Consider the following 16,745-nt stretch of genomic DNA (forward strand, 5'->3'; position numbering starts at 1 on the left):
ATGAATACTACAAAAACCTCTAGGCACACAAACTGGAAAATGTGGAGGAAATGGAAATTTCTTAGAAACACACAGCCTCTCTAGGCTCAAAGAAAGCTATAGACCAATATCCCTTATGAATATAGATGCAAAAATTCTCAACAACATCCTAGCCAATTGAATCCAGGTGCTTGCCAAAAAAATAATCCATCACAACCAAGTGGGCTTCATCCCAGGGATGCAGGGATGGTTTAACATGCGCAAATCTATAAATGTAATTCACCACATAAACAGAAGCAAAAACAAAGACCATATGATCTTCTCAATAGACGCAGAAAAAGCATTTGACAAAATTCAACACCCTTTATGATAAAAACGCTCAACAAAATAGGCATAGATGGGGTTTACCTAAAAATGATACAAGCCATATATGACAAACTCACAGCCAATATCATACTGAATGGGGAAAAATTGAAAGCATTCCCACTCAGAACTGGAACAAGACAAGGTTGCCCACTATTTCCACTTCTGTTCAACATAGTGCTGGAAGTCCTGGCTACAGCAATCAGAGAAGAGAGCGGAATTAAGGGCGTCCAAATGGGAGCAGAAGAGATCAAACTCTCACTCTTTGCTGATGACATGATATTATACCTAGAAAACCCCAAGAATTCAACAAAGAGACTCCTTGATATAAATGAATTTGGTAAAGTCTCAGGACACAAAATTAATACACAGAAATCAGAGGCATTCATATACACCAACAACAGTAAAAGTGAGAACCAAATCAAAGACTCAATTCCCTTCAAAATAGCAACAAAGAAAATAAAGTACCTTTGAATATATTTAAACTAAGGAGGTAAAATGCCTCTACAGGGAGAACTATGAAACACTGAAGAAGGAAATAGCAGAGGTCATAAACAGATGGAAGAATATTCCATGCTCATGGGTCGGCAGAATCAACATTGTTAAAATGTCTATACTACCCAAAGTGACCTACAGAGTCAATGCAATCCCTATCAAAATACCATCATCATTTTTCACAGATATAGAAAAAATAATTTTACACTTCGTACGGAACCAGAGAAGACCCCATATAGCAAAATCAATCCTAGGCAATAAAAACAAATTAGGAGGTCCCAATTTACCAGACTTCAAACTATACTACAAGGCTATAGTCATTAAAACAGCTTGGGACTGGCACAAACAAGAACAGGGACATTGACCAATGGAACAGCACAGAGAACCCAGATATAAAGCCATCTTCATATAGCCAACAAATCTTCGACAAAGCAGACAAAAACATACACTGGGGGAAAGAATCCTTATTCAGTAAATGGTGCTGGGAAAACTGGATAGCCACAAGTAGAAGACTGAAACAAGACTCACACCTTTCACCTCTCTCAAAAATCAACTCACGCTGGGTAACAGACTTGAATCTTAGGTGTAAAGCTATTAGAATTCTAGAGGAAAATGTTGGAAATACTTTTCTAGACATTGGCCTAGGCAAAGAATTTCTGAAGAAGACCCCAAAGGCAATCACAGCAGCAATAAAAATATACAAATGGGACCCGATCAAATTAAAAAGCTTCTGCACAGCCAAGGAAACTGTCAAGACAGCAAACGGACAACCCACAGAATGGGAGACAATTTTTGCAAGCTACACATCCGATAAAGGGCTAATAACTAGAATCTATTTAGAACTCAGGAAAATCAGCCCCAGAAAAAAATCAAACAACCCCATGGGCAAAGGACATCAACAGAAACTTTTCAAAAGAAGACAGAATAATGGCCAACAAACATGAAAAAATTCTCAACATCTCTAATCATCAGGGAAATGCAAATCAAAACTACAGTGAGATATCACTTAACTCCAGTGAGAATGGCCTTTATCAAAAAGTCCCCAAACAATAAATGCTGGCGTGGATGTGGACAGAAGAACACTCCTACACTGCTGGTGGGACTGCAAACTAGTTCAACCTCTGTGGAAAGCAATATGGAGATACCTCAAAGCGATACAAGTAGATCTACTATTTGATCCAGCAATTCCACTACTGGGCATCTACCCAAAAGATCAAAAGTCACTTCATGAAAAAGATACCTGTACTCGAATGTTTATAGCAGCACAATTCATAATTGCAAAACTGTGGAAACAACCCAAGTGCCCGTCAATTCATGAGTGGATTAATAAAATGTAGTATATGTATACCATGGAGTACTATTCAGCTTTAAGAAACAATGGTGATATAGCACCTCTTTTATATTCCTGGATACAGCTGGAACCCATTCTACTAAGTGAAGTATCTCAAGAATGGAAAAATAAGCACCACATGTACTCACCAGCAAATTGGTATTAACAGATCATCACCTAAGTGGACATATAGGAATAACATTTACGGGGTGTCGGGCAGGTGGGAGGGGGGAGGATGGAATGGGTATATACAAACACAATGAGTAAGATGTGCAACGTTTGCGGGATGGACACGCTTGAAGCTCTTACTAGAGGGAAAAGGGGGGGGCATGGGCAATATACGTCACTTTAACACTTGTACCCCCATAATATGCTAAAATAAATTTTTTTAAAAAAGGAAAATATGAAGGAGAACAAAAGATTTGCCAGTGCCACCTACCATATAATACTGCAATTACTATTTAAATATGGAATAAATAGAGAAAAGACAGAAATGTGATTAAAAATTTCTTTTTATTCCAGCAAACAGTGGGGCTTAAAAAAAAATAAAATAAAATAAATAAAAAAAATAAAAAAAAAAAAATTTCTTTTTACATTCCTGAGGGGTAATTGGTTCAAAGACTAAAAGAATAAAACTGAGGCTTTTTGTATCATTTCATTCAATCTTTATAAATCTGAGATAGCAATATTCCATTTTAGGTATTAGGTAATCAAGAATCCAGAGAAGCTTAATAACTTGCCCAAAGTAAAAAACCTAGTAAGTAGTTGGAGTCAAAGCAAGCAAATCCTAATTCTTCCCACTATACTCCCCTGGATAGTACAGAAAGTATAAGAATATTAGCTGAAGATAAGAGATATGGCTCAAAAAATACCCTAAACTCTTAAAAACCCAGGACTAATTTTCTGGTTTGGCCCAGGGATTATCTGAGAACTGTCTCTTTATTTAGAATCTATAAGATGTAGAGATATGAGGATGATACAAAAATATGATAAATGTGTTTATGATTCATACATAGACCTTGGAATTATAGAAAGTTAGACTAATGCTAATAAGGTTTTAATTAATTTACCCCTTTGGTTTTCTTTAATTTGCAGAGTTAATATAACTAACTTGCCATATAACCTTGCAAGCATCCTTCAGAAGCACTGTGGGCCCCAGTTTTCATCTTTAAGCTGGAAACTTATCACTTGTCCTGTCTACTTCACAGAGTTGATGTAAGATATATGTGGTATGTTGAAATCTCTTAAAAGTATAAAGAAAAGTATGAAGAAACTGTGAAAAGCATAAAGCATCACGTGATACAAGTTTAGGAGCTTCTTGCAGAAAATTCAATGTTCTAACAGGACAGACACTAAATGTAAATGAGAATATTCATATCACTTAATTTGCTGGACAAAAATAAGAACAAAAAACCAGTTCACTATTTTTTTTTTTTGGCATTACGTTTCTTCCTTTATATCTTAACATACTCTGCTTTACCACCAACTCTGACATGTAAACAATTTTTCCACATAGCTACATCTTTTCATTTATGGTTTTCCTTACTCTAATCGTCTCTCTGGATTACTCGGGCATACAACCTCATTCAAGGGAAGAAAAACACACCTGAGAAAGGCAGGTACCTAGGAAAAAATACTCCATTTCTTAATAAAGGAAAATCAAAAGATAAATTTTCCCATAGGAAAGGGAAAATCAGATGCCTAGGAATGGTTCTTATTTGTCCAATTTGAAAGGATACATCAGCTCAACCCGTCACTATTGATATATGTGAAAGTGGTCTGAAAAGAACAATGTAAAAGCCACATAAATTTCTTTTAAAGGAAATTTTTATATTGAAAATATTTTACTTTTGGAACACATTTCACTGCAGTATAAAAGGTAAGCCAAGAAGAATTAGGCAAAACAAATAGCATTTAATAAAACTGAAAGAGAGCGACATCAGGTACCATAAAGAGTTTACAACCCCAGAAAGACATGATAGCCTTTTCTGGGCATATCCTAACAAAAATAGAGCCCATTAGTCTAGGCCAGGGGTCCTCAAACTTTTTAAACAGGGGGCCAGTTCACTGTCCCTCAGACCACTGGAGAGCGCGCACTGTGGGCCTGGGACGAATCGGCTGCTAAGCAGGATAGGCAGTGGTGACAAAAACACCTGGAGGGCCAGAAAAATGTGCTAGGCGGCCTGCATGTAGCCCAAGGGCCGTAGTTTGAGGATGCCTGGTCTAGGCCTATTAGACTGACAGAAAAGGTTTCTTATGTTGAGGCTCCTTTCAGTCTTATGATTCCTATTAAAATAGGACTTCTAAACCTGTAAGCACTTTCAAAATGGCACATATGCCTGAGAACAGTGACCAGTGAGGCAGACCATCACAGAGCAACTTAAACCAAGCACTGGACATGAGGCTATATGGGAGCATACATAGTAGAATGTGAAGAAAATAGCATAAATGCTGATTCTATCTGTGCCAAAACACAGGAGTGCTAATATAAACATCAGCACTGAGCAGAAGAGACAAACAGTTTAACTCTAAGTCAGGGCTAGGGCTTCCAGTTGCTGGAGTTCACAGTCAGCATGTGCAGGGCACCTCAGCTTTCAGAGACATGCCTCAACATCCTGTCTTCAAACTTGGCATCATTCTGTAAGCCAACGTTTTTCCAATTCAAAAGCTAACAGGTTACTAGGATACATACAACTGCCAAAATTCACTGAACTGTACACTTAAGATCTGTGAATAGTGTTGGATGTAAATAGCACCTCAATTTTTTTAAAGTGAGGGGAAGATCAATAGAAAGCTAAAATAAATAACCTAAATTAATTATGTGAGATAAATTATAGGTACAAATGAGTTTTAAACTATTTAATTGGTAGTAAGAGATACATGGGGTTGCTAACTACTATGACCAAAGATCACTAACTTTCTTAACAATATGTTTATCAGCAACCTTAGCACAGTATTAATGAATTTCAGTGTGGCTAATGACCTAAATTAGCATTTGAATATAGGACATTTCCCAGAAAAGATATCCCTTCTAACAGGATGAGTGGACCAATGCTTCTCTCTGTGTGCTGTGTATGAAATGAAGGGGAGAAAAGGCAGGGTGTGCCTGGGAGATCCTTGCCACCTTGAATATCTATACTTACCCCAGAACAACTTGGAGGGTGGGTTTCTAGAAGCCAGTTACTGATCAGGAAATGAAGTAGGTAGCCTTGGGGCAACAGATGCTGTCTGTGAGAAGTTTTAAGCTCCCTGGACTCAGCTTCCAGATATAATTGTTTAAGCAAGTCTCCTTTAGTGGATTAAAAGTTGATATTTCTTTTTGATGGTCTGGTCTTGATCCTCCATTATTACTATTGATGGGTATGTGAAATATTTCCATCAGTGTTATGTTTTGTATATTCGCACTGAAGATTGTGCTAAAACACAATCTAATCTGAAAAGTCTCTTCCCTCTAAAAGGCTACTTAATGTCTGGGTGCAATGTTCTTAGTACACACATCCATCCACCCTCCAGAAGGACAAAAAAGGCTTCCACACTATCTTCAAACCAAAAGTCCATCTTTTGGAACAGAGAGACTCACTAGTGCAGTTTAAACCAAGCCCTGTAGCTTAGAGCTCTCCAATGTCCAGAAATGAGCTTCTTCCAGCTGTGCAACAGCAACCTGCTTTAAAGAATGAGTCCCTCTTTCATTTGCCTCCTTTAAGGAGCCTCAAAATCAACCTTAATTCTATTATCAATAAAATTCTTGAAAAGAGTTTAAATACAATGCCATCTATCGAAATAAAATAAAAACCTATTTTATGTATCTTCTCTGGAAACAGAATTTCTTTCCTAAGTGGTAGGGGATGAGGGTAGTAAGATATATGAAAGGTGCAGATTCCCCAATTCCACATAATTCCTAGACCTCACAACTGCAAAAGCAATAGACTTCCTATTCTTTCTCTCTCAGATTCTTGAACATACTGTTTAATTCACTGTTAACAACCCTAAATACCTTCCCTCAGATACCTTTAGAATCTAAATGCTACGCTGAAAAGGCCCTGGCAAACCATGTAGTTCAATCCTCTTATTTCATAGATTAAGAAACCAAGGCCCTGAGTGATGAAGAGGGCTACTGTTCCACAATCTATAATGGGCCAGTCTACCTTTTAGCTAACACTTAATTCAGAATATGACTTGAACTCACAACTGTTTACACATTTTGTCCTCTTTTTAAAAAAAGTTCTGATTTCTGCTGGCTGCATAATTAAGCAGATTCTATTTTAAGGAAATTTCAGAAAAGAGTTCTTCCAAGTGGGTAACATCTATAATTCATCTAAAGAGAAAGCAAACTACCAAGCTCCTGCAAGGCCCTAGTTTACGTGTGTTATGACAGACTTGCTCACCAGGCAAGTAAGGTGCTAGCTTAGAGATGGGCTGGTAACATTCATAACTGTCAACCAAATTGGTACACCAGCAGCTTTGGTTGATACAGCCTTTCTCACACAATCTCTGGCAATGCATTCACTGACTTACAACACCTATTTACAAAATACCTTTAGAATGATTTTTGTGCATTCAGTAGGTAGGGTACTTTGCATGTGTTTTATACATTTTATAATAACTTTCCAAGTTGAAGCTGCAGGTTGTTCTTGTTCAGAGTTTTAAATTTTGCTCATTATTATGTTAAAAAAGGACACATGTCAATAAAACTTTAGAGGCAAAAGCATTACTTTACCTTTTTTTGGGTAGATCTTGAAAGAATTTTAATTGAGAAAATATTTTCAGGAATAAAGCACTTAAGAGAACATTACAATGCTAACCCATGAAAAATTTAGATGTGTAAGTATTTCAAGTTTTTCTTGAAATAATACACATTTCTTGCCCACCTACACATTTTACTATACATACAAAACTTTTAAAGTAATTGTTTACAATGTTTTTAGCAGTCTTGAAATCAAGCAGAATATCGAAGATGCTCATAGTTTATTCTCTTAGGCAAGGGAAGAATAAATAACCTTTAAGAGACTGAAAGCAGGGAAAAAAAACAGGAAAGTCTCCTTTTCAGAAATTGTGGTACTTTTTAATTAGCTTAAAATTCTTTGGCAATTATTGAAATATATAAAAGAAGAACTTAGAACATTTATAATTAGTCTTCCCAGCTAGTATTTTGATACTGACAAATTACCCAAATTTGTTGATTTAGGATTTTAAAATTTTATAGGTATAATTCAGAGCCTAATGTACTTTTTCAGTGATTGCTTTCCATCTTCTGTTGTTTAGTTCTAACAGAGGAATTTGCATTCTATCAGAACTGAAATCAAAGTCTAATATGTTCAGTGTTGGAGGAGTGAAAAGGAATACCACAGACATGTCAGTTAGTAATAAAACAAGATGGGTAGAAAAAAAATTCATGTATTAAAAATTACTGCCAAATATGGAATTTTATTCTAGGATCTACAATCCAGATTTCAAAATTTTAGAAAATGAGTTAAAAGTGTTGCCAAAGAGGGCTTTATTAATATACTATCTTATTAACTAATGTAGTATAATTATACTAGTAATGTATTAACAACTTTTTCCTTAACTTGACCATTTAAAGCAAAATTGGTAAATAAAACACATACTAGATTAAGGTAGAGTTTACTCTTGGTATATATTTAGTTTATGTAACTAGAGAAAGAAATTATTTCTCCTCTTTTCTATAATGAAAAACACTTTAACAGCACTCCTTTTCTCAGGAAGTAGGGCATGATTTCTCTTTTCAGCAGCTGAGGTGAAAACATACAAGTGGACCAGGATCTACCCCACTTCAAATAAAGGGTTTAGAAATGCAGAGCCACTCTGGGCAGCAGCTTCTTGTCCATTGGTCACCAACAAAGAGAACCACCCATTGACACACACTGGTCCTTTCTAGAGCCAAGAGGACCAAGTGAAACAGGTGGAGGAAAATTGAATCTTGAATGAGAAAATATATGTTCTACTCCCAACTGTTACCTTTAAACCCCAGGCAGTGCAAACTTGATAACTGGCATGTATTTTGAACTCTTCCACTGAACTGGTAAATAAGTGGTGATTAAGATTTCTCACTTTAAAAAAAAAACGAAACTTCTTCGTCTTCAACTTACTAGGATATTTTGACGATAAATTCAATAAAACAGAACTCTGAACTTCTCAGGAAAAGATGAGCTCTCAAGCACAAGACCACTGGGTAGGGAAATCCTGACATTGTGCCCACCTATATCTGTTCACCCAAGGTAAATCACTAACTCAAGATCTTCTTTTGACTTTTAATTTATTTGGCTCTTGGAAACTAACTGGATGAAAACAGAGATACCTCCAGTCTGCTACAAATGACATTTCAGTACCATAGTAGGATGTCTTATGGGAAATTTTGTAGAATTGTAGAAAGAACAAGGAAAATGCCTCTCCCGTCTGATTCCACAACAAACCATCAAGGTGAAAAACAAGTCCAAATCTCACACTATGTATCTGTAAAGGAAAGGGTAGCCTCTGGCTTTACCTGAGCTCTACCTACAGCATGAGTGGATGGCCTGGTACCCACACAAGACCCTTCTCAAGGCTGAGTCCTACCTTGCCGAGTGGGCACCCTTCTCATCATCAGAGCTCACACCCACATCACAGGTGTCTTCTGTAGCAGGAGAAGCAGCCTGCTCTTCCTTCTTACTGTCCTGTTTGCATTTCTTTCTCCTTCGTTTTTTCTTTTTCACAGAACTTGGAGTGAAAACTGTCTCTGTTTCCAAGATATGTGAGATGTCTGAACTCTGAGATGGTCTTTCACCTCCACCCGATTTCATCAAAGGGATGTCAATATCTTTAAAGAACTGATCTTCAGTTGGAATTGGTGAGGTGGCAAGGTAAGCAGGAAGCTTTTCCTTAAGGAGAACATGGAGAAAGAAAAGTTATCCATGACAAACTGGACAGTGAATCAAAACAATAATTAACATTTTGAGCATATAAATTTTCACAGTGGTAGAAAAAAATACTTATTTCCTAAAGGTAAGAAAGTTACACTGCCTGTTCTACTCTGGGTAGGTCTTTATGCTGTTAAACACAGCTAAATGGTTGCTCATTTCGGGACATGTAACTGAGCATGCTTGGAGGAACTGATGTGTCGCATCCATGTGGAACACCCCAGAGTTATAATTAAAGCAGAGCCAATTAAATTCTTTGCAAAGAAAAGGTCAAAGCAGCAACAGCATTTCCAAGGAAGTGTTACAAAGGACTCTGTTAAGAACTTTCCGAGAGCAATAAGAACAGGATAAAGCACAAGGCAGACATTAAGGACACTGCATCAGACAAAGGGCAGCAAGACAGGTAAATGAGCAGAGCAATATGGTGAATGTAGAGTGGTCAATGCTCATGTTTTGCCAAATTAATTGAGGATTGAGACAATGTCCTATAACAAATGATATCAGTAATTTTTTAAACCATAAAGTATTTAATATATCCTTTTAAGAATTCAAAAGAAAAAAGTAAAGGTTAATATTTAAAAGTAATTAAACTCCTAATCTAACAGTGAATGAATGAGCAAGTCTGGTATTCAGTAAATTAATATCTTAACCATTTCTTTCATTTCTTTTTATCATTGGGGAAAATGGAAGATACAAAATAGAGATATAAATTAACCTCAGAAAATTTAGAACACTCAAGTTTTTACACAATAGTCTTTAAAATGTGTAGGTTTCCATAATTATTTTCTATAAAGCTTTTGAACTTGGCTTTGATAAATATGTCACCCCACAGCCGAATGAAGTTTTATTTACCTAGGAGAAATTTGTGTTCACCAGCAATATACATGTCCCCAAGGCACCAAGATGAGAGGCTGTGGTCTTTTAATTCAATAATCTGTTTACTTTACTTCTTGAAAGCTGTTTTTGTTTCTGGTGGTATTTCCTAGTTCTATTATAGCAATGTTTATGTGTTGGAAATAACCTGAATGTCTACTAATAAGAGAATGGTTGGATAAATTATGGTATATCCATACTATGAAATATTGTACAGCTATTAAAAGGACAGAATTAGATCCATAACTACTGACTTGAAAGAGACATTAATGACATACAGTTAAATGATAAAAGTTTGAGAGAAACAAAAAGCAAATAAATGACAGCCAGATACATTTTTAATAATTTTCATCTTCTTCTAAATTATGAACTCTTGAAGGGGTAGGGAGCGTGTTTTATAGTATGTGGCACAGAGTAGTAATGCCAATGTTTCTTGGATGAATTAACCAATTTTTTTATTTTGAAGAGAAGCACACTATACTAGAGGAAATATGGTCAATTTGGTCTTACATGGAATAGGAAAAAAAGGCTGAAAATCTGACATTCTCCAAGCTGACCTTGCTAAACATAGTTTTTAATGGAATTGCCAGAATAAACCATGAAAACTAGGTAACAAAGTGTCAACAACCCAGTCCTCTCACATACTGTATATGTTGATTTACACAGTGTTATGGACCATATGTGATTTTAAGAAACACATCAAAAATGTTTTATTCTTGTGACAAATGTCATTTATTATGTTTCATTTTGTTCTTTGCCTGTGTCTCTGATGAGGAAAAGTTCTGCTTAGGCAAAGTAAATGAAAATATGAAAACAAGTAATACTAGAAAAGCACCAGTCTGGTAAGGGTCTACTTCATATATCATACTGTTTCAACGCTGCTTTGTATACCGGTACCAACATTGTTGGCTTCTCTAAACTCAAAAATGATAAACATAATCTCATTTTGCAATTGTTTGATTTTTAAAATGAATCTGTAACACCAAACTGGCAGTCCATCTTCAAATCCAAAAAAAATAGTCCTGCACCCTTAGTTAACTTTATGCTCACCAGTTTTGCTATTTGACATAATGCACGCAGCTAAACTTATCCAGCAAGATCTCTTCCATACTGTATACAAATAAAGCTGGGACTGAAACACATAGCTATAGAATATGTCTATCAGATTTCCCTGACATGAGATTTAAGTTTATAGCAAAGGAATGGAGCAGAAGTGACATATGCCACTTCCAGACCTGGTTCATAAAACCCTCCCATGAACATTCTTTAACGTTCTTCACAGGTTCTAAATGACAGGGATGGCAATGTCTAGGGGAATCTTACAAGCATCATGTTGAAAATTGCAGAGCCAATGTCAGCCTGGGTCCCTGAAAGGCATCATCCAGCAGAGCTGCTGCTAATGTGCGACTCCTGCTCTGGACCAAAGAAATAAACTTTTTGTTCTTTAAGAAACTGAATTTTGAAGATTCTATTTGTTTCTGTAATGTAGCTAACCCTATCTACAACAAAGTATGCTTTAAAAAAATTCTTAAAATCAAAAGTCCAGTGCAAATATAAGTTATAACTTAAAGCTTAAGAATAAAAATTATAATGAATGAATGAATGGAAATATGTTATTTGGATTATGGCCATACTTTATTTTTCCATGTTATGCCAGTGTTCATTAATGTAGTAATTATTCAGAGTTATCTATATTGGAGAATGGCCCAACTCCTATGTTGAAAAATATGATTGAGGAATTAATGAAATGTGGCTCATAAGATTATTATTTTATTGCATAACCTTATATTACTATATTAAAGACAGAAACAGGAGTTTGCAAGGTTTTGCCCTGAAGGAATGCGTGGACTCAATGGTTCACTTGTTAGAAGCTGCTATCATGGGAGGGCTCTCAAATCTCCAGCAGGGATGTTTTCCAGGAAGGCTTCCCGGAATCTCAAAATCTGTGAGCTTCCCTGTGTCTTGAAAGACAAGACAAGGCAAATATGGCCCATAGGATGGGAGCTGGAGACAATGAGTGACCTTTGCCCAGAGATGCACCCCGGTGCTTATAAAAAACCTGTTTTATAGAGATGGGCTTCCTACTCTCTCCTGTCTATCTACCTTGAAGTCCACCATAACTAACTAAAGAATATAGAGTCACTATACCTCTTTTGTTATACCTTTGTTAATTGACAACTACCTCTTAGAACTTAGAAGTTAGCCCCTGAAAGACTTTGTACCTGTTTGTTCACCTAGATAGATTAGAAGCCCCTTGAGAGGACTTTTGACCCTAGCCCTGTATCCCCTAGCAACTGCATTCCCTGTTATGCAAATATGTTGCCCTGACAACTGGTAATTGATATCTGTGATTATTAAAAACCTGTATGAATCTAACCATATTGCTGGCATTCATGGGGATACGCTAGTCTCCTGAGTACCCCCGCTGTGTTATGTCGGATCTTTTTATATAAAATTATAAATTATATACAAAAAAAGAATAATTCACTACTATTCAAATTGATAGAAACACAGTATGTATTGGGGACAGGGAGGACATGACAAATTGTGCTCTCTTGCTGAAAGAAGCCAAACATGTAATCATTTATAAAAGGATATAGGCCAATTAATTTAAATCTCTTGAGACCACAATAAATTAATTTACGTGACTATTCAAGGTTAGAGATACAATATCCCTACCAAAATGGTAAACAAGATTTTCAAGTTTAAAGGTCATAACGCACAGCAAGAGATATGTCTTAATTACTTAGATAGAACACAATGTATTCAAGTCAAGGTGTGAACAGTAATAGACGCTAAGAAAGCTCATTGAAGTTAGAGATATGCCTTCCCTTACCAAAGCAGCATGTACAAAGGCTTTCTGTACGCTCTTTGTACCCTGAAACTGGTATGGAGAAAAGTTTCTCATTCCTCTAGCTCCTTTTTGACAACTTAGTTCTTCAGCCTGAATCTAAAGCTTGTCTAGCCAGCAACAGTGATGTGTGTAACTGACCATGAAAACTGCAGAACATTCCCATTTGGGACACGCACAGGAGGCCTGAGCACAAAGTGTAAGGAGAGCATGATCCACAAGAACTTACATATTCCTCTTCGGTCTCCTCCACAAAGAAAGCTTCTCCGTTGTCACCTAATTTCATATGAAGATCCACTGCATTGCCATTGATTTCTATATCAATCTAAGTAGAGAAACAAAACGGAATTTGGCATTCAGTCTTTCCTTCAAGCTAAACTAAGGGTAAATTCCGGGTTCTTAAGCCAAACTTGGTATTGAGGTTCCCAGTGCACCACTGCTACCTGAACTCATTCCACCCCTAAAAACCAAATGTACCTGGGGGGCAGGGGAGGAGGGATAGATAACCAGGGATTGAAAGAAAATGTTTCACCACCTATTTTACAACATATAAAAAGTTTTAATTGTTTAATTTCTCAAATGTCATAAAATGGGGGAAATATCATTGTCAAACATTTGTACACTTCCAAGTTATAGACAGGCAGCCTAACTTCATGCAGTTCAGACACACTCAAGTTTTAGTAACCTCGGTATGTGAGCTGTGAACAACTGTATCAAGTATAACTTCACTGCCACCTCTACCCTCCAGATCAGTATGTAAATAACAGATGTTGCCATGGTCAGTGATCAATCACAGCACTTCTTCAAAGTTTACTGGTGACTAGTTCACTGCGCATCTGTTATTCAGTTCAGACACAGACAGCAGAGACTGTAGTTGTGTGGCTTCCTCATCTCCCAGTGATAAACTCACATAAAATATTTTATAAAAATGGACAGTTGGAAGAGGAAACTGGCCAAGATGTAAGTACAGCAAAGAAACAAGAAATGAAATTTGAATCTACCGTAAGTGGAGTTACAGACCAAGTAGCTGACTATGGGAAAGGTGATCCTGCCACCATTCAAAAGATTCTGGACAACAAGAGACTCCAGATGTGCAGCTAGAGGAATACATAACAATAAGATTATCTTTTTAACCACTTCGGTACAGAGCTCACTGGCTACAAAACCTTGCCCATAGCCGGCACTCATAGTCCGCATGATAGTTTGTGCCGTGCATTGACGACAAATCCGTTTTGCTCTTGTGTGATGAGGAAAGCTTTAAAGCACTGAAAGCTTGTTTTACTTTACAGGCAGCTTTACTTGTAATGTAAATCAGAATAGGTAACATATACATATATGTTTTCATTACGTTATTTTTAAATGTTCACACTTTTATTTTGATAAATGAAAAAGTAGAAAAGACATATCACGGCTGTTAGCTAAAGTCACTGTGTACGTTCATCTGTGGCTGTCGACTATAGTCGATGCTGGGCTGTGCGCGTTCATCTGTGGCTATCGACTATAGTTAACGCTCGTACCGAAGTGGTTAAGGAAGAAAGTGACTGCGATGGAAAAGATGAAGGTAGCCCCAAGGAAGTGACATAAGCAAAAAATTCTGACAAAGGAACCCTCAGAGGTATTCATGACATTGGAAGCTCAAAGAATGAAAAGTTAAAAGCTGATCCAAACTTAGAAAGGAGTGAAACAACTTGCAAAGACATAGAAAATGCGCTTACTTTGTATCATATGTCGAGGCAAGTTCTGTTCAAACTACACTTGGTAAGATTTTTTACAAAAGAATAAGATTCCTCAGTTCTGAATGCTGCCAATATTTTAAAATTGCAGTATATTAAGTAAATACTATTTTGCTATTTTTCACTTGCCTATACATTTACAACTGACAGTAGAATTTTTAAAGTTTTGATACAAATGTGTATAAAGGTTTTGAAAAAACTGTAATTTTCTCTATTGTTTATTAAGCTCATTCACTTTGCATGGTTTCTACTTGCCCAGTCCTTTTTATGGGATGCACTACCATGCAAAGTAAGGACTGTCTATAATACTAAATACTACTGTATCACTTAACTGCCATGAGAGTTGTATTTAGCTCACTCCAGTTTTGACCCTGAGGTCATGTGAAGCATATATAAAATCTTACTTGTTAATGTTCTTATTGTTACAATTAACAATGACAATTTAATTCTAAAAATGTGGATTAAATGAATAAAACTCAATAAATTTCATTTTTTCCATTTATGTTTACTTTAGATTATACTCAAAGTTTTTATTGTGCTTTCATAATAAAACACTGTGGCTCCAAGGAAAAATTTCTGGGTTTTTTTTGTGTGGCAGTCGATGTGTTAAAAATAATGAATCCACATCACTTAACATATGCATCACTTAAAAATCATTTTTCTGTAGGCTGGAATACATACTTCTAAATACATTATAATAATGAATGAACACCAACTTTCAAAAGTCTTACAGATAAACTTTAAACTCCAGTATTAGACCATTCAGGGGTTATATCAACAGAAAATAGAACAGTCTGTAATTTAAACCTGCTTAATTCTGCACAGCTCTTCTGGTGGGAACAAACTGCATCATCAACTAGGTTATTCTCAAAGATTGAGTGCTGGTTCACATTTGGTCGTTGACAGTAGCTCTGTTTTCCCAGGTAACAATGGGATAAGTAATATCCCATTTTAAAAAATTTAGGTAGACATATTTTATCAAAATGTTCATTATAAAAAAACCCTATTTATGAATAACATAACCACACTGAATAAGGTGAGGAAGAAAGGAACTAACCTAAGTAACTTAGGAAAATAGTCTTCTGACTATTTTAAGTCTAAAGACATTTTAATATACAGAACTACAAACAAATATTGCATAATAGTTTGTAAATTTTTCTTAATCACAGAGATGTGGGCTAGCAATTCTGAAACAAATGTGTTTTCTTGGATTGAGCAAATAAGTAGATACACTGTGGATAATCACAGCCATGTTTTCTACTATAACAGAAAAAAAGCTACAAATAAGAAGGGAAGGAAGCCTGTGATTACAGACTAAAATCAGAAAAATCCATGCGAGCTCATGATTTTTATATAATATATAGGTGTAGATGTACATGTGTATGCATATGTGTACACACACATACATTTCCTAGCTCTGCCAGCTGAGAAAGCCTAGAAGCAATGATACCTCGTAGTAATGATCTGGTCACAAATACCTAAGTGACCAGATCTTTGTTTCCAAATACTATTCTCCAACAGAAGGAACCAGGGGGTTCCCTGGAAAAGTAAAATAATTTTATAAAGGAAAACTGAATGAGGAAATTGGCCAAGATAAAAGTGCAGCAAAAGTGAAATATGAATCTAACATAAGTGGAGTTATGGTAGAAGTAAAATAATTAATTCCAGGGCTGAAGCAGGGAAAGTAGATTCTTCTGGAACACCTTACAGTTCCAGAAAGGAAGGGCTCAAAAAATGATGGGAGCATTTCAAAGGGACTCAACTTGAAGGAGCTAAACAGCCAAACTGGGACAATATGAGCAACTAAATAATGATAATAATGGATAAGGAATAACTCATACTGTAAAACTGATATCCATGAGTTCATACTGATATATATAAATAATTGAATAATTAAGTAAATAGGAGAGAAGGAAAAGCTCTTTGATAAAGCAGAATTTCAATTTATGAATGAAGTAGGAATGATAGAAATAGAAAAATCACCATTTGGTACACATAACAGCAACAATTATTATAGGTAAAATTCATCAATGTATGCTAAAATTCATGGGTAGAAATACAATAAAAAACAGGAATAGTTGTAGGGTCTCACCATTTCTCCCCAAGGAGAAACCTAGCTGACACCATTAACCACGTGGTCAAAGTTAGTATCCTCAGTAATGGGACACAGCAACATGATGGGCCTCCTGATGTGATGCACTGGTAAG

The 16,745-nt window shown here is 36.2% G+C and overlaps 1 protein-coding gene across 4 annotated transcripts in view; it reads right to left on the reverse strand.

Annotated features, from left to right (window-relative positions):
* LPIN2 (lipin 2) overlaps positions 1-16,745 on the reverse strand; it is a 95,874-nt gene that overhangs the window by 27,211 nt on the left and 51,918 nt on the right. For all 4 annotated transcript variants that reach the window (XM_012746152.3, XM_012746155.3, XM_012746151.3 and 1 more), the window contains 2 exons: positions 13,035-13,130; positions 8,741-9,042 (listed from right to left, as the gene is read on the reverse strand). In XM_012746152.3, the coding sequence (XP_012601606.1) occupies positions 8,741-9,042; positions 13,035-13,130 (398 nt within the window). The remainder of the gene's footprint in view (positions 1-8,740; positions 9,043-13,034; positions 13,131-16,745) is intronic.

The sequence above is a fragment of the Microcebus murinus genome, chromosome 17 (genome assembly GCF_040939455.1).
Source record: "Microcebus murinus isolate Inina chromosome 17, M.murinus_Inina_mat1.0, whole genome shotgun sequence".
Classification (NCBI taxonomy): Eukaryota; Metazoa; Chordata; class Mammalia; order Primates; family Cheirogaleidae; genus Microcebus; species Microcebus murinus.